This window comes from Haplochromis burtoni, unplaced genomic scaffold (genome assembly GCF_018398535.1).
Source record: "Haplochromis burtoni strain Fernald_Lab_line unplaced genomic scaffold, NCSU_Asbu1 Contig_73, whole genome shotgun sequence".
Taxonomy (NCBI): Eukaryota; Metazoa; Chordata; class Actinopteri; order Cichliformes; family Cichlidae; genus Haplochromis; species Haplochromis burtoni.
Window position 1 is genome coordinate 552,792 of NW_024582434.1, and position 21,960 is coordinate 574,751.

The 21,960-nt window shown below is 41.5% G+C and overlaps 1 protein-coding gene across 1 annotated transcript in view; it reads right to left on the reverse strand.

The window, feature by feature from the left end:
- Positions 1–511: 511 nt before the first annotated feature.
- LOC102300902 (polycomb group RING finger protein 3) overlaps positions 512–21,960 on the reverse strand; it is a 70,167-nt gene continuing 48,718 nt past the window's right edge. Inside the window, exons 7-10 of the mRNA XM_005924052.3 lie at positions 15,195–15,283; positions 10,628–10,765; positions 7,406–7,486; positions 512–6,203 (exon numbers count right to left, since the gene is read on the reverse strand). Coding sequence (XP_005924114.1) covers positions 6,156–6,203; positions 7,406–7,486; positions 10,628–10,765; positions 15,195–15,283 — 356 coding nt within the window. The 3' untranslated portion in view covers positions 512–6,155. The remainder of the gene's footprint in view (positions 6,204–7,405; positions 7,487–10,627; positions 10,766–15,194; positions 15,284–21,960) is intronic.

Consider the following 21,960-nt stretch of genomic DNA (forward strand, 5'->3'; position numbering starts at 1 on the left):
GCTGTTTTGATCAGGTCTCGCTTGTAAAAGTCATCTCAATGGACTTCCTGGTAACAACAATACTCCAAATATGCGGCGTCTTCTGCTGCTGCATGTTCACAGATGCCTTGGTTACATTTAACTATATCTTTGAACTAATCCTTCCCTTCAGCTTGAAACATCCTCCTCTGACCTCTAACATCAACAAGGTCTGATATTTTCTTTTTCAGGCCTCTGGATATAGCAGACAGACTGGTCTGCTGCGATTTTACTGCAGAAGCATCCCTAAGGTTTACAAAACCACTTAAAATATCTACAAGCCTAAATGCATAGCGCTCTTGCCAAGTGACTGGCTGATTAGATGTGTTTGCAGGCAGCTGAAGAGGAGTACCTTACAAAGTGGCAGGTGAGTACAGATTGATCTAATGGCCTGTGTATTCTAATGTGCATTTAAAATTTGTCTACATTAAATAAACAAAATCGATGGCAGCTTTCCAAATCCAAAGAAATCCAATCAACACGGCACCAGAAGCACTTTTAAAGGCATTTATTGATGAAATACACACTTAGGTTTTGACAAAAGCTTCTGTAGTTTTGTATGAAAGAAATTCCAGCCCCAAAACTCCTTGAATTAAATGACAGTGGAGATCAACTCATTACATGTGCAATAAATAACAATAATACAAAAGGAGGCAAGGAAAAGGACACCAGAATAAGAATCTGTGTTGATCTGAAAGCAAACCAAAACCCACAAAGAAAAAAAAACAGTCTGGGGTATTTGTGACAAGAAGAGACTAAAGTAAAATCCAGTCGTTTGAATTTTGGGTGCATTAGTGTATGTTCTGAGATTCCCTGGTCACCCTCAGGACCAGAAGGCATTTAGTGACCTGAGGACCTGACTGGAAAAAGAAAAATCATTTCAAAATTTAAAAAAAAAAAAAAAAAAAAAAGGCTGGAACCATCTGGGAACTGTATATTGCACCTTTTCCTTGCCAGTACAATAACCACATTGCCACATTCATACCTTTTTTTTTTTTTTTTTTTTTAAATAAACTTGACCTAATGAATATGACCCATGTGTTTTGTCACACACTGCGAAGACGACACTTTATTTAATACGAAAGAGGGGGAATGAGTCATAATTTAAGCCATTTTTCCTGTACGAGTCTGCTCAGTTTCACAAAGAAAAGGGGAAAAAAAACTGCAAAATTATGAGCAAGAGCATAAATGTCAAACACTTAAAAGCTACTGCAGAGGTCACTTTTTCAGCATAAATAAATATTTATACAAAACTGGACAGATCAGGCGACAACATCAGGGGAATGTCATTGTGAGATTTAGTAGATGACGACTGATTCGTTCTGAATTGCTAAAGCCAATAGTTTGGAGTCGTTCGCAACTGCTGCGCCTTTGCAAATGAGACTTTGTTGCCCTGATCGGCAGTGAAAAATCACCCGAAGTGGCAAAACAATCCATAATTTAAGCAGACATTTGCTCTTCAAGCTGAACCACCTGTGTGCTCGAGGGCTGCCGGCTCAAATGCTCTGAAGAGACACCCCAGCCAAACGAATCTATATTTTTTCGACCGTTTCAGTTCACGTGGCTCATGTGGTTCATACGAGTGAGGTCTCAGTCTCTGCTGCACACAAAGCCAGCCTGTGAGATTGCTGCGCCTTGCAGAGAACTCAAACAAGGGAGAAAGAGAGCTGGGTAACAAAGAAAGCTACCAGACTCCCAGAGTGGACGCTTATTACAGCAGAGTAAACACAGGAGAGCCATTTGAAGTTGCCAGAAACAATTCTGCTGCCAACAAGCCTGAAATGAAAGCTGAAATGAAAGCTGAAATGAATGCGGCTGCCGCTGAGGAGGGAAGTTTCCGAGCTCAGAAAACTGTTCAAAGTGGCCTGAATAAACTGTTTACTCGTCTTGCCGTCATGGCGGTGGAGCAAACTCGCTCTGCTCAGGCTCGACGGTCCACGTGAAGCGGCTAAACTTTGGCCGGGCTTCACCGAGATCCCAGCAGGAGCTAACAAACAGGCTGACAGGAGATCAGGGTCAAAGCAGAGATGAGCCAGAGACATTTCAGAGCAGATAGCAACACCATCTGCAGGCCTCCTGGAAGCCTCTCATCCTGCCTGTCAGCATAGCAGCACTGATGTCTCGATGTTAGTCCTAATAAAAAGGCGAACACTGATCTGTTCTGGCGCAAGATGCGGCCAGCATCATCTACACACGGGTGGCGAGAAGGTCGAACCTCCTGAGAGAAACGTGTAGACGAAAACACAACCAGCTGTACACGATTTTAAATTCATGGATGTTCTAGTCTTTCAGAGCCAATTATCTGTTAGAAATTGGAGTGAGACTCAATCGAACTCGGAGGCGCAAACATCTCACCAGTGAAGCCTGTAATAAGTGCGAGTTTCTCTTTGAGGCACGAAATTGCAGCAGGTGCACCCAATTTCTCACCACTTTTATTTGTCACAGCATCAGCCCCGTCACAGTCTATGACTTATTTAAAATTCCCTCTGTTTCCTTTCCAAAGCGAGCCTAGACAAGTAGGGAAACCCAATCTGAAAGTAGGGAGGGGATCGAGCGTCTTCTTTATCAGACGCCCAAGGACTGGAGCACGTACGGCGGCAGGAGAGCGAGAGCTTCGACACAGATCCTTTTTGTCTCTGAAGTTTGAAGCGAGTAGTTGTTAGCACCATAGAGAGCACCAGCAGCAGAGACGCAGCCTGACCGTCACTGCGGCGAAGACCTCGCCCTTTCCACCTTTCCATCAGGTCACAGGGCTTTTAGGAGAAAACAAGCACGAGAGGGTAAACAATTCTAATTTTGACTTAAAAGCTGCGCACCAATTTTGCTCTTTGTGTGACACAAAACGCCTTGGAGTTGTTCTATTTGGGCTCATTAAATTTTAGTTTTAGTTTTCATCGACACACAAATGCAACAGATCCAGAAGGTAAACTACTCAAGGCTTTAGAGAGGATTCAGAGTGAAACATTTGGAAAGACTTGATCGTGCCGAACGATGACCAGGATGAGAGCACTAACGATCAAAGCAGGGAAAAAGTGAACGTTTGAAGGCGGATGTGAAACACAAGGGCGTTTCCGGAGCAGTGTCCTGCATTATATCTTTTCCGTTTGTAGTCGTGAGTACAGTAGCACCTTGTCAAGTGTTTTACAGCTCAATCGCTGAATTACAGTAAAGAGATTTAATCAGTGACAACCAAACACGACGAGAACTCCAAACGAGTTGTGACAGCCGAACGGCAGAAAACACGATTACGATCTAGGACTGCAAACCAGAGGACTTAAAACACAGATCTCAGTGTCAGTGATAGCTCCGGGAAGCGTACTCGACACTCGTCCGAGTACTACGAAATAATCAGTATAAGCCTTTAAAACACCAAGTCTGCACTTACAAAGACATAATATCACACAGATATTACATTACGTTTGCAGGGATTAGTACATACACAACACTCTTCCACGAGCTGAGAACATGGCCAGGCTCATTGTTTTTGGTTTTTAATCACTTTCTATGCATGAAAATTTATTGTAGCAAGAGTCCGACCAAGTAAAAAATATTAAGAAGAACAAAGAGGAGGAGAAGTAATACCCGGAGAGGTATTTCTGGACAGGCCAATTCAAATTTCACCTTTTTAAAATAATAATAATAAAATAAAATACTAATTTACATAAAAACCATAAACAATGAGCACCCTACAAAAGGTAGCTGAATTAAGGTCCTTGAAACATAAAGGTCAGCACATGAATGAAGCATGCAGAAGGAGTTTTGGTAGAGCTGGTTTTGTACAGACCTGTAGGCTATAATGCATTTAATACACACGTCATAGGTCCTAACGAGTCCCTACACATTGCTTTGTCGGCCAATTTCAAATCACTCCGCCAGACTTGTGAGATCTGAAGATGCATAGGAACCCCGCACATGAGCGTACAGACAGACGGCTTGTTGTGGGGCGATACAACGCAAAAGCTGAACTGCCGTTTTTAATTACTGATAAGAGAAGTCAGTGAGGTAAGACTACTTGAGGTCTGACACGCTGCTCAGGGATCCAGTTGTGGTCAAAGACAGTTCGGTTCAGGATTTTTAGGGTTAAGACATTTTGCTTTTGACATAACATCAGTTTTCTGCGTCACAAAGTTGAGAACGGCATGCTCCCGCATGAGGAACAATCCTCCTCAAGGTCAGAAACACACATCTATAAGCACCAAATGACCAAACAGCAGTCATTTCATTATCAAAATGTTCAAAAAAAAAAAACCTCAGCCTCCTCGCTGAGAAACCTGAATTTGCACGATATTTCTTTCAAAAAGACTCAAAATCGTCTTGTTAAGTCAACAATATTGAACACTGGCTACTCTGCAAAAAAGGAAGGAAAAAAAAAAGGAAAATCCAAGTTTTATACTGATTTTCTTTTGTTTTGTGTGTGATTACAAGCCTAAAAATATTCGCTTATCTTTCAGAAATGCTGTCGTATTGATGCGTTTAAAGACTTTGCACCTTTGCTCTCCAGCTGGCAGTGAGAACTAACCAAAGTATAACCCAGAAATGGAAAATAGCGATATCGCTAACCTGCACTCATGTTTGCAGAACTGGCACATCTGTGACGTTTGAATCCATCTGAAGAGACGAGCTTGAAGTTTATAATAAATGTCACTTCCCTTCCATGTTCACCATAAAAAAGAAACTAGGATAAGACCGTCTCTGAGGCTGTTAAGATGAGGGAGTTGTCTGTATCTCTACATTTCTACCTTGCAGCTTCGGTAGCTCTGCAGTAAAAATGGAGCTGAAGGAAATGTCTGGAAGGATGGAGGGTGCCAAAAAATATCTACAGCTAGCAGCTCAAACCAAAAGCTGTAAACATGTGGGTGGTATGGGCATACACCTGCCTGGTGCTGCTGCCACTGAAAGACTGCAGAAACACAGGGACGGATATTAAAAGACTGCACGGTGGGTACCGAAAACAATGTTTAAAAAATGAAACATCTTCCGGGCATCTACGGACATGAGTGTTTTGTGTAATGTTAAAATGTGTTAATATAACTAAAATTAACAATAAATGTGTTCTACTGAAGGAAGGTGAGATGGGAAGGATGAGGTTGGGGTGAAGCTTTCTCCTCATCGGCCCCCTAAAAGTTCATCTATCGGGGCAAAGGAACACATTTAGACCCCACATACACATAAATGGCAGAGGATTTGATATAGCTGTTTTGTGTCTTTCTCAGACAACATAAAAATGCATTTATATAATTTGATACTGATAGTGAGTCTGTCTTTAAAAATCCTAATTTATCACCTCTGGACATTTATTGCCCAACATATAGATAGCACTTCTGGGATCCACTCTCTTTTAACAGTCTAAAGTCTCTCTTCAATCTCTTTCTCTCTCTGTAATGACATTTTATGTACAATATTGGTATATAGAACATAAATAACTACACAAAAAATTAACCTATTCACAATTGACAATTGAGAACCCAATAGCAAATTAGACAAAGCCAACAGAATGAAATTTGAACCAAAAAAAAAAAAAAAGGAAGAGAAATCAGAGACTTGATAAACAGCTTAAATTTGATGCCTGTTATATAAATTTTTCCATATACTTTCTGTGCTCCCAAGACGTGTCGAGTGCGGTGTGAAAAGAACAAAACACCTTTTTATATTAAAAAAAAATAATCCTGTCCTCCGCTCAGTCATCATCTCAGGAGGATGAAGTCTGCATGGAGCTGGAAAAGACGGTCACACGATTCCCGACATCTTGTTTGCGTGTAAACAGAGCACCAGTAGTGTCTTGGTTCCGTGTGTCTCTTCTGTACAAAAGTATAAATATATGCTTTTTCTCCATATTTTTTTTTTTTTCGTTCACATATGTAGGATGTAGCAGACCAGGGAAAAAAATGGTTGTTTTAGTTTCTAAAAACACACGCCAGTGTTGCAGTGTCTGTGCTGGAGAGGCGGCCAGTTTGTGTCAGTTTGTCCCACTTTCCCTCCCCGTTAGATGGACGTTTGCTGGCTTGTGTTGACTTTTACCGTCGGGCGTTTGCTTGGTGTTGGTTGATCGTCTTTGCATAAATTAAAAAGGTTTCGGCACAGTCCGCGGCCACTGGGCCAGAAAGAAAAATAAAAAACAACCACTGTGTCCATTGTAGCTACAGCAGATCCATCTTGGGTCTGTAATGGAGCAGGAGGGGGGATTTCTGCAAGGAACAAGCAAAACACAAGCTCGAGCAAAAGGCCTTAAACCATTCACAATTAGCTTATTAACTGCACTGAAGCATGGATTGGCTTAGAAAATATGATGCTAATGTTTAAGTGCTATAGTTTAGGTACTTCTACGAGAAATAACAGATTTATGACAGACTAAATAGGTTTCCACCTACAGCAGAGACCTAGTTGTACATTAACTGTTACAGGTGGAGACGTGATGTATCAACACATGTCTGTGTTTACGCCACTGTTAACTGGAACACAAGTCCTTGAATTTGGGGAAGTCGCTTTAAGAACATAATTTGTCCTCATTTTCAAGAAGCCCGATGTTACACTCGATTAATTAAAAGAAGTCTTGAGTACAAAAAGGTGAACTTATTACTTCATTATTTTTCATTTTAAACCAGTTTTTGACAGATTTTTACAGTCTGTGTGTTTTTGTTTTTATCATAGGTGATCTAATAAACTTACATACTCTATAACTTCCAAAGAAGCTTGAAAAGCATTTGGGAAGACGTCCTTCTAGGAAGTTTTTTGTGACCTACGCTGCACAACTGAAATTTCACTGGGTACTCATGAAGGCAGGTATATGGTATAGACTCTACATGAGAAGATTACATCAGCCAGAGAAACCAAAGGACTGCTTCACTGCTGCAGCAAACACTGTAGATATGTTGGCCAAACTCTGTGTTCAAATTCAGTTTTTCTTACAAATCTAAGCACCATCTGTGTAAATGCTATTATTGTAGCGTCTACCTTACAGTATAAAGCGCCTTGAGATGACTGCTGTTGTAGTTTGGTGCTATATAAGTAAAACTGAATTTAATTAAATATGATATGCAGAAGGAATAACAGCAGCTTTGATAACTAGCTTTATCTAATGAGATGCTAACTGTTACTCATGTCGCTTGTGCTAGTTAACCAAATGGAGCTATGGCATGTGGTGAAAGCATGCTTGCCTGATGGCTGTTCAGTAAAAATATAACCTGGAAATGCATCAGACTATTGGAGTTTACTTCTGGGGAAAAGTCGCCAATATTAACTGATTATATCAATACATGAACAGTCTGTAGTCAGCTGATTAGTTTTCAGTTGATAAGTGTCCACATAGCAAAAACATTTCAGTGAAATCAATTCAACTGGATATTACTGGTAATACCAGTCTCAAACTCACAACTCATTTGTCTTTTACCTTAAATCTCCATCTTGTAACAACAACAAATTTCAAAGTGTGGTCCTTCCCCAAGATTTCCTCGTTGCATAAAATGTCCAGCTGAGAAAAGAAGCACAGAAACAAATTACTGAACGATATTTGACCCGATTTGTGCAAGAGTAGTTAACAACATGACGTTAATATGAGCGGCGTATGCTGGAGGTCTCTGCTGGTTAGTGCGAGGACAAAGTGAAACTCTACTATTTTCCCCTCTTTCTTTCTATTCTAACATCAGTGTTTCCTGGAGATGTAGCTGGGTGGGTGGATGGGTGAGTGGGGGGCTCATTTTGACATCGAGTGGCCCCTGGCACCCGCACAGAGAATCCAAAAGTTCGATACTGAACACGATGCCGGCTCGCCAAATCTACCGCTCCCCCGTGAAGCCAGCATTGATATTCTTCTGAGCAGCTCCCCGCATCTGCATCTGCCAATCAATACTGAGAGGCACGCAGGGAGGGAGAGAAAGTGAAGGCCGGGGAGGGACACTGCCACAGCGCCACCTGCTGGCTCTCAGAGAGAGCACATTTTAAGGCTGGGAGGAGTTGAAACTGTCCAGGTCTGATTGGAGGATGCAATTCAGGGGAAGAATTTCATTCTCCAATCAGGTTTTCTGTCCGACAAAACAAAACCATAAATCTAAAATTGAATTGTACAGCTGAGATGCTTTTTACCCTTAAACCCTGAAGAAACTTATTAAATCATCATTATCTAAACAGAGATGCTCACAATGAAAATCAGAAAAATGAGATGCTGAATGAAAAAAAAAAAAAAAGCAATCGAAGAAGGAAACCAGAATCTGGCACACCAAAACCAATCAAAGCATAACTGTGATCTTCTGAATTTTGTTCTATGAGATTTTAAACTAAATGAATCATTTGTAGTGATGCTGGGAAACTTGTCCATTCATTTGCTACTTAAAGGGCTGAATTGTTGTAATTCCTTATGAGGTTGCTCTAAAAGCTTCCTGACAAGCGAGGTTTCCCTGAAATGTCACAGAGAGTATTAACAGGAACGAGTAAGAGAGTCATCCCGTCCATATTAGTTTCTCTTCATTGCCTTCCTGTTAAAACCACAATTTAATTTAAAATTCTTGAATAATCAGTCCCATCATAACTTAAAGACCCCCAATAGAGCACTTATCCCTCTCAGAGCCCCTGGCTTGTGTTTCCCGGAGCTCCTTAAAGTAGAGCGGGAGGCAGAGCCTTCATCTTTCAGGCTCCCGTGTTCCTGTGGAACCAGTTTCCCACGTTGGATTTGGGACTTTTAAAATTAAGTTTGGCTTTTCACAAAGCTTATAGTTACAGCATGGATCAGTGATTGATTGCTGCCCCGGCCTAAGCCTGGCTGGACGTCTCTTCCTGTTTAAAGGGAGTTCTTCGTCTCCACAGCTGCCAAGTGCTTGGTTCATTTTCTGTTATTAAATTTACAGTTCAAAGCATTTTGAGGCGACTGCTGTTGTGAACTAGTTTCCACAGCTATAGAACTGAGTGTGTGATGGATTTTTTAAACATGCATCTCCTATATGTGAAACTTTAAGATTGGAAGATTAGCTTTTTCCAAGATAGTCTTTTAAATGCCAAAAATGTGCTTATTCTTGTAGCACATTTATAATGCTTAATAATAAGAACAACATCTTTATTGTCTTTATATGGTCATCAAAGAAGACCTAAGAAAATCTATTTGATTCCAGGAATCGATCCCTGATTTTCCTCCATTTTGGGCATTCCTTTTATCCTAGTTTCATCTGACGGAAACACTTCCTGCAGAGACATTCAGATGGCTGACGTGGCCACAACGATGGGTTTACAAACATGATCAATGAGTAACTGGTGTACTGCTCCCCGACAATGCTCTGCGCTCGGCTCTGCATTGAAAGCAGAAATCGTTTCAAACAACATCTTTTGATAGTCAGTAGATAGGACAACAATGGCTGGCTGGGAGAGCATCCGCCTCGCCAAAGCTGTGTTATGGAGGCCGACGATATGATGGAGCCTTCCCACTCATCTCTGTGACAGCCAGTTTAAAAAAACAAACAAAATAAAAAAAGGACACGGAGAAAACAGAAAAATAGACGACAAGGAGGCGACTGATGATTCAATCGAAAAATCCATCTGTCAAGTTATCGCCTACTCCCCTCCACCCTCCCATCCCCCGCTGCTTATAACAGGGTGGTAACGATAATTAATAGAAAAATTAGATCTCATATGGGCTTGTTTCCTGCTAAATATAACAAACACAAAAGGCATTGTATGAGTCAGTACAGAAGAATTACAATAAAGTGACCTTTTATGCAATTTCTTGCAATTAACTAAAACTTTCTGATACGCGGGGCCCACACGGGCCAGCTGGTGCTCCGAAAACTTAAAACAAGCGCCAAGAATTAAGAGATTTGTTCCAATTTGCTACAAATCCATTTCTGGAAAAAGAAACAATGTTTTTGTAAGAACAGGAATTAAAATGACTAAAAGCAGTAATCTGCAATCTCAATGTTTAATCACAAACTACTATAGGAATTATTGTAAAACTTCCTGGAGGGAAAGCCTGTAAGTGTCATGGTCGTAGGGTTTTGTGGAGTTTTTCAGGTTTGGATTTATAATGTTTGAAATGATGGTGTCAGGGTGCGGGTCACGCCTCTAGCTGCTGGTCAGGCTGCTTGTGATTCTCAGCTTCTAGCAGCTTTTTAGCTTTAACCCACTACTGATTCTGAACAATGTCAAAGATATTCCTAATATGACTGGGCACAGAAGCCCCACCCACTTGCTGTTCAAACTTTCTGTTTACAAGGGGCAACTAATGACAATATAGTTGGTTTAAAGGGAGGGGGAGTAGCAAAAACAGCTCCTTTCAGACCGAGAATGGCCTTAAGGGTCTCACTGAGGCTCAGCATCAGAAAAAAATGAGGATTAATTTAAACTCCAAGAACAAACATATGAAGCCATTTCTGTTCCTTTGTAATTAAGGCTAGTAGAAAGCTTCAAATGTACAGGTTAAGTCTAGCTTTGAGCAATAAAAGGATCAGAGTGATGCAGACTCTCAAGGTTATCAACATGGAGATAACAAGCGCTGAGGGGGGAAGTGTTTCCTCTTAAACTGCTTCCTTTACAGCTTTAATTTTACACCAAAACTACATTTAGTTCGTGACAGACTCATTTCCCTGTCATCATTGTTTCCCGGGCTGGTGGAGCGTGATATTATCTGTACCTCATTAAATGATGTCAGGTTAAGCTTTTTGGCAATGAACTTCTTGAGGTGGAGGACCGTGGCTTGTGCTGAACAGCGGATCCACTTGCGCTTCAGACCGCGAAGCTTGCTGCTGTTGCACTCCAAGCAGATGCTGACCTGTTAGGAGACAGAAGATGAGGATTTAAATCCTGCGTCCACTGAAGTGTGGGTACATGATCTTATCATTTTATTTTATAAGGCCATTAAGAACTGTTTCATGTTAAAGTGCTACATTTTTTTTTTAAAATATAAGCCACGAGGGATCGCAAGGTTCCTTTTAAAGAGCAAGTAGTAGGGCAGTGCTAGAGCTAGCATCAGTGACAATGTGGAGTGTGTCCACTGCAGAGCCCTGTTCTGAATGTCAGCGTAAATCTAGTGTTACATGATTGACAGAGCCTATAACTCTGCCTCAAGCTGTTTCAAATGCTGCTGTTTCACAGTCAAACTGTAGTCATGTGTGTAAAGTTAAATATAAATAAATATATAAACACTTTGGTTTAGGAAAGTTCAGAACAACTTAGACGTCTGCAGTCTTCATAAGAACCACCTTCTTACTTTGAGAAGCCCAGAAAGTTTCACCTGGCAGCACCTAAAGGTCAAAATTCCCACCTCCGCAAAGGTCAAAAACCTCATGGCAGAATTTACAAGTCCTGCAGCTGTGAACTTTTCACCCAGCAGAGCTGAATATGAGAAAACTATCCAACTCAGCTGAAGTAGACATTAAAAAGCTTGATACAAAGCTGAGGTTTCATTGATTGTGCTTATAAACGTATAAAGCAGGTAACCGTCCAGTGAAGACAGAGGTGGCTGACAATCACCAAACCTGATTTATACCAACATTGTGAAAACCGCTTCAATCTTCAATGCTGCTTTTAAAGAATGACAGAAATGCTTTCAGTCTGGATAACTAAACAGCCTTTAAGCCCCATTTGTCAGTTTTTGTTGTCACTGAGGCTGTGAACAACCACAATATTTGGTTTGCCTTCCATTTATAATCCATTCAACAATTTAATTTTGGCTGTGTAACCAGAACTGTAGCCTGCCCACCTCGACAAACATATTTCCACCTTTCTACAGCATCTCTTTTGCAAAGACATGAAACCAAGAAGCCCGGCCGCAGGGATCGATTCAGCTCACACGGTATGTGTGAAGAAACCGAAGACTTCAGGTGGATTTGTAGCTCGTTTCACCCACCTTCTCATAAAAACTCAACCTGACGCTGGTGTCGATTTCCTCCTCTGCTTCCTCACAACATCTCACTGAACCTCTGCTGCTGTTTTTTGGGGGTTTTTTGTTTATTGGCTTCTTTCACGCGACCGACACTTAATGCCATTGGCCCATTCATTTGTCTCCCCACCCCCCTGAGGTAACATGGTAGGTGGTTTTTGGCAGTGGATGGTAGCGGGAGTCAGAATGCATTACTGCTACTGGGCTCCAGCGGCACATATCAAGAGACAAAGGCAGAAGCGTTGGATTTATTCATTTGTGGGTGTTCCTCTTCCTCTTTTCATCTTTCTCTTTTGAGACGGAGAGAGCTAACATTACCCTGGTTTCTGTTTAAACTTGGAAATCATCTCTGCTCTCAAGTAAACACTGGCAGCGCTTCAGTGAGCAGCCTGCCCTTCAATAAGCAAAACCCAGATTCATAATATATCTGCTTTCCAGTGGTGCTGGCAATGAGGGAGGCTCATAATGTGAAATAAAACCCTTAGCAGTGATCTGGACTCCACGGCAGCTTGATAGCAGGCCGCAAGGCAGTTTCATTACATTAAAATAGATTAGTGACGTGCTCACAGAGCCGAGGACTCCCGCTTCAGCTAAACACACAGACGTGATGATGCAAGGGAGAGGCGTATCAAGAAAATATCGCACGAGCCTTCAGGAGTCATGAAGCGAAAGCTTTACACCATGTTGCCGAGTCCCGAATGCTTGCAGAGCGCTGATGCAACATTTCTATCTGCACCTTCTTCTGTGTGGAGTAAAAGTTTGTCTGTGTGGGTTTTGAATTTGGATCTCTGATAAATTACATTTGGAGACATCAATAAATAATTCAGAGCGAAGCTGCTCTTGCAAATGTCTCCAAAGTAGACTCTTTAAACCCAAAATAGCTGTAGTTTATTAAATTTACACAATCTGTTCTGACTCTATTAAAATTTGATATGAGCCTGAAGGTGACCCCATCTGGAGACTTTATACCTCGTCTAGAAACATTAACCTCAGAAACGAGCTTCATGCTTTGCTGCAAAAGTAGGCTGCTCTGATTAATTGCAGCTTTTATCAGGAATTTAGTTTCTCCCTTTTTAGATGAGCTTGTTGCAAGTTTCTTTCTCACCTAGCAGCACCCCAAGGTTATACTCTAAAAGGTCGTCCAGAAGACAGCGGGGGAGCGTTCTGGAAGTCTTCCATGCATGCTCACAATGCCTGCTGGTTGTTACATCTCAGTGATGAAGGGAGATTTCTGGGAGAAAATTGCTCTTCATCTTCATTCCCCCCAACTGAAACTGCTGTTTTCACTTCCATCTGCTCAGAGATGCAACATCCCGTTTTGCAGAGCCACGCCATCAAATTACTTCAACGAGAATAATATGTATATATATGACCAAAAACCCCAATAAAGCTTCTTTTAGCTGCTCCTTTATCCCGAGGGTCTCAACCACAACAGCTAGCTCTGCATATTTGAGTTTTACTCTCTCCGTGCTGTCCAGAAAATCCAAACAAAAGGTAAAATTGTTTGCAAATACGGTACTGCACTGATTTACATCTTATACATCATCTCAGCATTTTTGGAACTTGGTTTGTCAATCAAAGTACATGATATTACACGAAGGCAGCCTAAATATGAAGTCCTGGATACAGCAGGCACCTCCACAAACATCAGCTCTATATATAGAATAAGTAGCAAACTGCAGTATTTGACAGCAGGAGTAGCCCTTTTTCACACAAAGTATAAATGACTGTAAAGGTGACTTCAGAAAAACACCACTCCACTGATAATGTGATCTGCCAGCAGCGTGTGCTTGCATTTATCCGACTGGTCAATGTATGCAGGATGACACTCTGTATTATGATTTCCTGCCACATCACATCTGTGTCAGCGGCCGTTCTCATCAATGCAGCAGCCTTCCTGAGATCAAGGTTGTATTTTTGTGTGAAAGGGCTTTCCCCCCCCCTTTTCTTCTTTTCACTCCCTGGTGGTCTAAAAGCTCCCTACTTTTAAGAGTGTGCACCATCATCATCCTCTTATTTCAGCCATTTCCTTTCTGCATGTTCTGATGAGGCTCACTTTTCCATCATCTCACATTAGACATAAAACCCAGAGAATCGTATTTATGATCACCTCACCCCCTGCATGGTGACCTGACATCACCTCTCTCTCCTACACTTTGTCTCTTTTCCATCTCTCATCTTATTTTCCCTTCCCACCCTTCTGAGTTACATCTGACATCACTGCATTCAGCTCACGCAGCCCACTGTATTAGCTATTCCGAGTGCATTCTGCACTGCTGCCGCGTATCCAAAGGGCAAGATCTTCACCCTCATCAGGGCGGCCTGTTTTCCCCACATGGCAGCAAAGAAGTGGTTGTTTTGTTTTTTTAAATATAAATCCAATCTTTAGAAAAGCAACAGCTAAAACTCGAACAAGATTAATTTTTCAGCCTGCACAACAAACAGCGAGCCATTATTTCCACATGGCGTCTGTCCGGCAACAATAGAAACTCCACTCTCGCTGCATTATTAATGACATTTTTCAGGGCTTAAGAACGCGCCGGAATACAAATGGAATCAAGAAAAGGCCCATTTTCATTTTAAATATGTTCAGTGGGTAGCAGTGGTGTGTCTGTGGTGTCTGTGTGGCTCCGTGCAAATCAAACAGCCGAAAGACAAAAGAACCCAGTAATTGTGAAACAGCCTGGTAAACCACAAGGGGGCCACTTTTATAAAGGCAATAATTGATGTTCAGGCTTTTAAGGCAATTGTACAAACAATTATCACAAACAGTATTTTTATTCCTTGGTGCTTTTGTTCCTGACACAATGCTTTGTAACCCATAATTATTTTACCCGATTCACTTCCAGTATCTGCTCAAAGGAAAAAAATATATACTTCCATGCCTTGTGGACTTTTGTGCAAAATATAAAACATAATTAGACTGAAAACAACTCAAGTGCTGTGGTATCTAACAAAGCAGATATCTCCTTAGATCCGTTTCTGTACTAATAAAGCAAAGGATAGGATTATGTTTGGGTTTTCTGCTTTTCCCGGTGCCATGGACACCATAATGTCCCCGATGGCTTGAATTATCCTCAGACTTTGCTGTCAACAGTTTTCACAAAGACTTTCTCTTCAGCAAAAAGTACCTGGAATTAAAAAACAGTTGACAGCGAGGTCCGAGGATTAAGATTGTGCCAGAACGGAGGCCGATATCTCAAAGCAAGGGGGGGGGATGTGCCTTTCTGAAATGCAACAAAGTAGAAGAGAGGCTGCCACTTGAGAAGGCCCCGGAGGCAGGAAACAAGGAGCAAATGTTGTCATCCGTCAGGCTTACCTGCTCGTCACTACGGTGATAGTCGTTGTCCTCCTCTGGTTTCTCCTCTCCTGCCTCCTTATTGGCCGTGTCTTCTGATTTGGCATCACCTGTTTAAAAGACAAACAAACAAACAAGCAAAGAGTTAGAAAAAAAAAAAGATGCTGTTTGTAGGACTCAATCCAGATTCTCTCTTTATGTTTAGCAAGTTAAGAGATTTGAGGGTTACTGATGTCCACTGTGGCTGTGTTAAAAAAAGATTTGTCAGGGAAACAGGCAGGTTTGTCTCCCTGCAGTATTTAAAACAGACTGTGCCTGTTGGAGCGTGAAAACACCTCCTGCAGAAGCCCATTTATAAACCAACTACATCTTTGAGGGTGTTAAAGCATCCTTTGTATGACTTATCGTCTGTGCAGGCACGTCTCTAGCACAGGTGAACTTCTAATCAATAAAAAGCGTTCGCTTATTCTGGTCTGCATGAGGAGTGACTTCAGCTCTGAACTTAACCCTGTCTGAGTTTGCCCTTTGTTCCTTTTCTCGGATATGCTGGTTTTCAGAGAGAGCAGCACAGTCTAGTGAACATTAAGGTAAAATAGGAAGAAAAAGGCATTTCTCACAGGCTGCACTGCTGAAGGATAATGTGTTCAGAGTGCTACAAGGCAGGTAAGGTACTGTTTAATAATGCATCACACAGAGCTTTTGGTCTGGCTCTGGGAGAAGTCTGAAGACCCTGGGTCAACTATATTTGGAGTTCACACACACACACGCACGCACACACGCACGCGCGCGCTACAGGTGAGGTTTTTTTTTTTGTAACTTAATTCTAGTAGAAAACAAGGTTACCTGCATCAATATACGAATTTCACTTGCTTTACCTACAGTTCGTTACCAGAAGTAGGCAGGAAGAGATCTAACAATTACTGCAAATTTCTAAAACCAAATAAGCCAGACAAGCTACAGCAAATTTCAAATGTAGCCAAATTGGACATCAAGTTGTCTTCAACCTGCCAGCTTCCTAGTGTAAACTCTGCATGATGCCCGATTGAACGCATAGTGTTCACAGCGAGCAAGTAAATGCCTCATTTCCTGCCTCCCCCGTGTTCTATGGAGACAGCACCCTCGCCTAAAGCAAACCATATTTCTGAAGGTGAGAATGCATTTGACCCAGGCAGGCTCCTGCTGTGTTCTACACATGACAAGGGGCAATTTCAGACAACATCCTGAACTGATTGCCAACGTCTGTCCTGAGATAATGTTGGCGAACTGCTTTGAAAGAATACATGCTAAACTCAAGGGATGCTTATGCTATGATGCACCATTTCTGCAGCTTTTCTGAAAACACAGGTCTGCATCACAAGTCATGTAAACGGCAGGTTTGTCATCTTATTCCAGTGTGGCAATTTTGCTTTTACATCTGGATAACATAAAATGTATGCGTGATGCACTGATCTGCACCCATTTTCATTCTGTTAAAGTTAACTACCTCCATTCACTAGTATATTAACTGAAATTTATTAAGACAAACAAATAACTCTGAACACATCTGCATTAACACATGGATTGTCATCAATCCAGCAGCCCACTGCGCACATGATGTCAGAGCTTTGCTATTCTAACATCCATCAATCATGTGCTGCTGGGCAGCAGTTTTAAGCCCAGACGTCCCTCCCCTGGGTTACTTCCCGCAACTTATCTAAGGGAATACCAAGGAAATGGTGATATAATATCTCCAGCACATCCTGGATTTGCCCTTGACCCTCCTCCTGGTAGGACTTGCCTAGAACACCTAACCTTTACTTGTGAACATGTGTGCATCACCCTCACCAACATCTCACCCTCAACAATCACCTCCCTTCAAAGAGTGCAAAATACACAGCAATGAAACCCAAAAACCAAACACTCAAGCAAGAACAGAGAAACAAGCAGAAACAACAACAGACGGTGTGATGGTTCACACTGTGACAACACCCAAACTCCCATTAGGGCCACCTGAATCTCCAGAGCCTGAACACCAACACACACAATGGTTGCGAGAATCCACACGAGCCCAGAAAACTAAAGACAAATAGTGAAGACAGCAGTGTGCCGAACCAGAAACATACAGGAAGGTTACACCAGTGCTCAGAGCACCTCCCCTAGGACAAGACCAGAAGGCATCGTAGAAAGATGCCCAAACCACCTCAGCTGTTCCTTATGGTGTGAAGGAGTAATGGCTCTACTCTGACCCCCATCCAAATGACTCCGCTTCTCCACCGCTCTCTAATGGACAGTCTAGACACCCTATTTTTGGAAGGAAGCCTATTTTTGTAGTCACCAAACATTGCCTGTCGAAGCCAAGGGAACCATATCATCTGCCTAAAGCAGAGATAGGATCCTGAGATCTCGGAATCTGACGCCATTCATCCTTTGACTCCTTTTAGAAATTCTGTCTATGAAAATTAAGAAAAGAAGCGCTAACAAAAGACAGCCTCGGTGGAGTCCAAAACCTGAACCCCGCTCCTGACCCTAAACCTAAGTGAATCGCCAGTGACCTGGTGGATGTTAAAAGGTTAAACATTTACAGGTGTGAGGCAGAATTATGATGTTCATTTGACTTTAGGTACATCTAAAAATGAAGTCTCATTCGAAGTATTTGATTTTCAAAAATGACATGCTGTCTCGCTGTAGAGACTTTTAGATATACATCTAAATCTAACACACTTCCCGATAATTTCAAACCTCACACTGTGAAACAGATGCTCCACAGTTGTCCGGGACAGCTGAGGTTTATATATTTCTCTAGGGATTTTCTTGTTGGCTGTGATATTGTAGTAGTATTGAATTTTTAGATATGAAACTTGGTTATCAAAGTCAAAATTGCATTGCAGTGACAAAATTGCCACATGGGCAAGTATTGCTTTTCTGTAACCTTTAAAAAACAAAGAAATTCGGTCTGTTCTTCCTGGATTCAGTGGATGTAATAACGTACGTGTGTGTGTGTGTGTGTGTGTGTGTGTGTGTGTGTGTGTGTGTGTGTGTGTGTGTGTGTGTGTGTGTGTGTGTGTGTGGACAGTTTAGTCCTACTCAGACAGTAGATGCTATTGGGAGCACCCCTCTGTGACCATTTTCTGTCTGGGCTAACTGTCACCAATTCCACCAAGTATTATTGAGCTGCTCTGGTGTCTCTGTGGTGATTGTCTCCAGAGTGTGCCTCACTGATTGCTTATCACCAGGGTCTTGCTCTTATTGTTGTGCCTCACCTTCAAACAACTCCTGAGCATCTGAGTGACTCAAACATGAAGTCCTGGCTTTTGTTCGAGGTGATGGCATCGTGTAATGGGTTGATTGCTTGGGTCTGGGGATTAGAAAGACTGAGCAGTCTGTCTCTTCCAAAATTTCTTTTTGTTTCAGAAAAATCATCTACTCTCTGACAGGTTTATGATTTGTGGGAACTCTTATAAACAGTCGAATCCCAAAGGCATGTACTACAACGTTTTTGAGTGATTCTGCTGTGTAATGGCAGTGAGATGGAGTAAACTGTGTGTTAGTGAGTGGGCGTTTATATTGTCATGAAGTAGAAAAGGGCACTCGACAGACTCATCATCGCCCCATGTCTCCCTATTTTCTTGTGTAAAGTGCTCAGAAAAGAAGGTCATTTAGAGAAATGAGTCTGCTGTATACTAGAGGAGGCCAGATTTTTAACAGTGTTTGGGAAAAAACTCAGCTTATGCACTTAAAAGCACAGCTAACACGGCTTAGATCTACTGTGCGAAGGCTTAAATCGTGCAGTATTATAGCTTAATGGCAGTGTTATCAGTGGTTAAAATATTGGGCCTGTTGCACATGCCACGTTTGTCTTAATGTAAGTAAACCTTCAGTTGGGAATAAAACACACACTTTTTGCAAGAAAGTCCACAGAAACATCTCTAATATTGCTTTGCATGTTTAGTATATTCCAATCAATCAGCATATTACTGACAGATAACTCAATATTGCAGTTTCTGTGAGAGACTGTGAGACTGAATGCAGAGCTTGGAGGTACTCTGTTAAGCCGCCTTGGAAAGTGTTTGGAACATATTGATAAGAGAGCTGGATTATGCATTGTCAAGGAACAAGCTGCAAATATGTCATACTTAGAGCCAACACTTAAGGAAGAAAATAGGCAAATTATGAACTGCCACTGGTCCCCTGTAATCAATAAAATGTGATTTTTGTTCTGTAATTGTTCATCTCTTTAGGGTATTAATGCACTGAGGGAGCATTTGGATTAAGGTCCCAACATGACTCACAATGTCCCTGATTCAGATCCACATGCAGGTCTGTACTACATGTGCTCTGTTTAATTAACAGACATTGCGTCATTTATTTCCTGAAAACACACTCTTTCTTCCAAATATTACAACCTCTGGTTGTGACTTCTGTGCTCATGGATTAGAAAGTGTCGATCCGTCTTCTATAAAGCGGAAGAGGTTAACTTTATTCAGCTGATTAGAAGGACCTAAAAAAAAGTTCCTAATTTTGAGATTCTGGGTAAATGAGCCTTTAATTAAGTGTAAAACTGCTCAGCTCTGGCAGGAGAAACATTTACAGAGCGCCCACTGTCACCTGTTGTTAGTGCAGTGTGATCTCTGCGATACCATCTGTTAACTTTGGTTTGCTATTCTTAGATAGGAACCTAATGAGGAGCGTCCATTTTCTCAGGTGGGAGAGAAAGATTTCAAGTAAACAAACCAGCCTGCTCGCGGTGATGCTGGATAAACAAATTCTGACTATGACTTAATATTTTTCACCGTTTTGGGAAATCTACCCAGCTTTAAGAGCTACAAAACAGAAGAAAATAGAAATACAGTAGAGCTTCTAGAGGCCAGCAGCTACACAATTTAAAACTAGATTTGTATTGTCTATTTTAAAATAGAGTACAAAGTAGTTTTTTGTTGAGTAGTTTAAAACCAGAAAACCTCATTATTATTATTTTTCCAGTTGGGGCGAAGAATTGTTGGCATTGACCCCCGTGTCCTGGAGTGGGACGTGGGGCATGACTCAGATGAGCCATCGCTGCAACCGAACACCGCCTGCCTACATAAAATCACTGCCTACTACTTTAAAGCTTTTATACCACATGTATTCAAGTCAATGCAAACAGAATCTCTGTAACTTTAATGAAAGTCCTGACAGGTCTTCAAAGAATCTGGATGCAATGTCAAATCGCTGAGTCCAGATTAAAGATGGATGCAGATAATTTACAACCTGTAAAACAAGTCAACCACAACCAGATGACTAACACATACCCAGGATGCACTTTATCGCTTCTGAGGAATGTGCGTTTTTATTTACAGTGCCTCATACTGCATTAGCCTGTATGTATAGACAGATGATGGTAATATTACATACTCAGCCTAGTAGGATTTTTGCTGCTAAACCACCCCTTAAGCACCACTTTGTGATCAATCTAACCTATGTGTAATATTGTGACACTCCTCGGCTTTCTTGTCTCTCTCAAACATTTGCTGGCGTTGTCGAAACTTTTTTATGCAATCTAAACCATGACTGGGGAACTGTGGCTGTATTTTTAGCTCAATTTGTGGCACTTGCAAAACTATCTAACACTAATGGTGTTGTACAACCATGGTGAGTCTTTTCAAGAGTGGCTATTTGAAAAGACCACTCACCGTGGATGCATTACGGAGAACTGCACACAAGATGGTGTGCCATTAGCCGGCTACCTGACACATGGATGTTATGCACGATGCCTTTTTCTATTCAGACTTCCATTTGGCTCAACACACATGCACGAATGGATTAAATAATATAAAGTTATAACAGCTCAATAGTCTAAGATCTTTTTCTTACATTGTTGAACCAGATGGATGAAATGAAAAGAGAAATTTTGTTGTGCAGTGTGACATTTTCTTTGTTGTGTTTTCAGTGATTGTATATAGAGACGAGCTTTGAGGGAGACCAGACGGTAAACCAATTATCTGAAATTCACTGGAGTTAAAAGGAAGCTTTCAATTCCTTAAAAGGCTGGTAGCTTTAAAATCTTCAGAAACGCACGAAAGAGAGTGAATTTCTATTTCCATAACATGCATTTGGTTTTCTATAGTTTCCTCAAGTCAAGATTATTTTTATCACCGCTCAAAGCTAGAGACATATTTGTTTGTTCAATGGTGAAACGGAGCCCAGGAGTTGCTTTGTTTCTTTTTCTGTTGGCGTCTGTGCAAATGGTCCTTAAAATGTGTTTGGGTATGAACATTTAGAGGTGTGTGTGTGTATATATTCTATAGCTAAACCTGACTTCCAGCGACAAAGCTCGAGAATCCAGAGAGCAGTTCCACTTCCATTTGAACCTTAATTACCAAAATCAGAGAGGGGGATTAAGCTAGCGATTAGGCCTGCCAGCATGACAGCCCTCTGGGTACACATCTACACCAACCCTTGGAAGCGAGCAGGTTTGGAAAAGCCATTGTGCACAAAGAGCAGGCCAGAGGCTCGTTATGATTGGCTAAATTGTCTTTATCTGTACTGTTTAATGGCTTCTGCTCTTACTCTTGGTTGTGCTTCTAATGTTTCTCATTACTGGCCAGAGACTTCATTCTTTACACATTATCAGCACGACATCCACACTGCAGAGGTGAAGTCTCATTTATAACAACATGACGTTAGCATAGAATAGTTTAGAATGAAACATGATAAGCAGGCTGTTCTTTAGGGATCTGTGACCGGCAGGTTTCTCAGTAAGGTTTCTACCCTTCACTTGTCACATTCATTTAAAAAAAGCAAAACAATCAAAATGCCACACTCTTAAAGA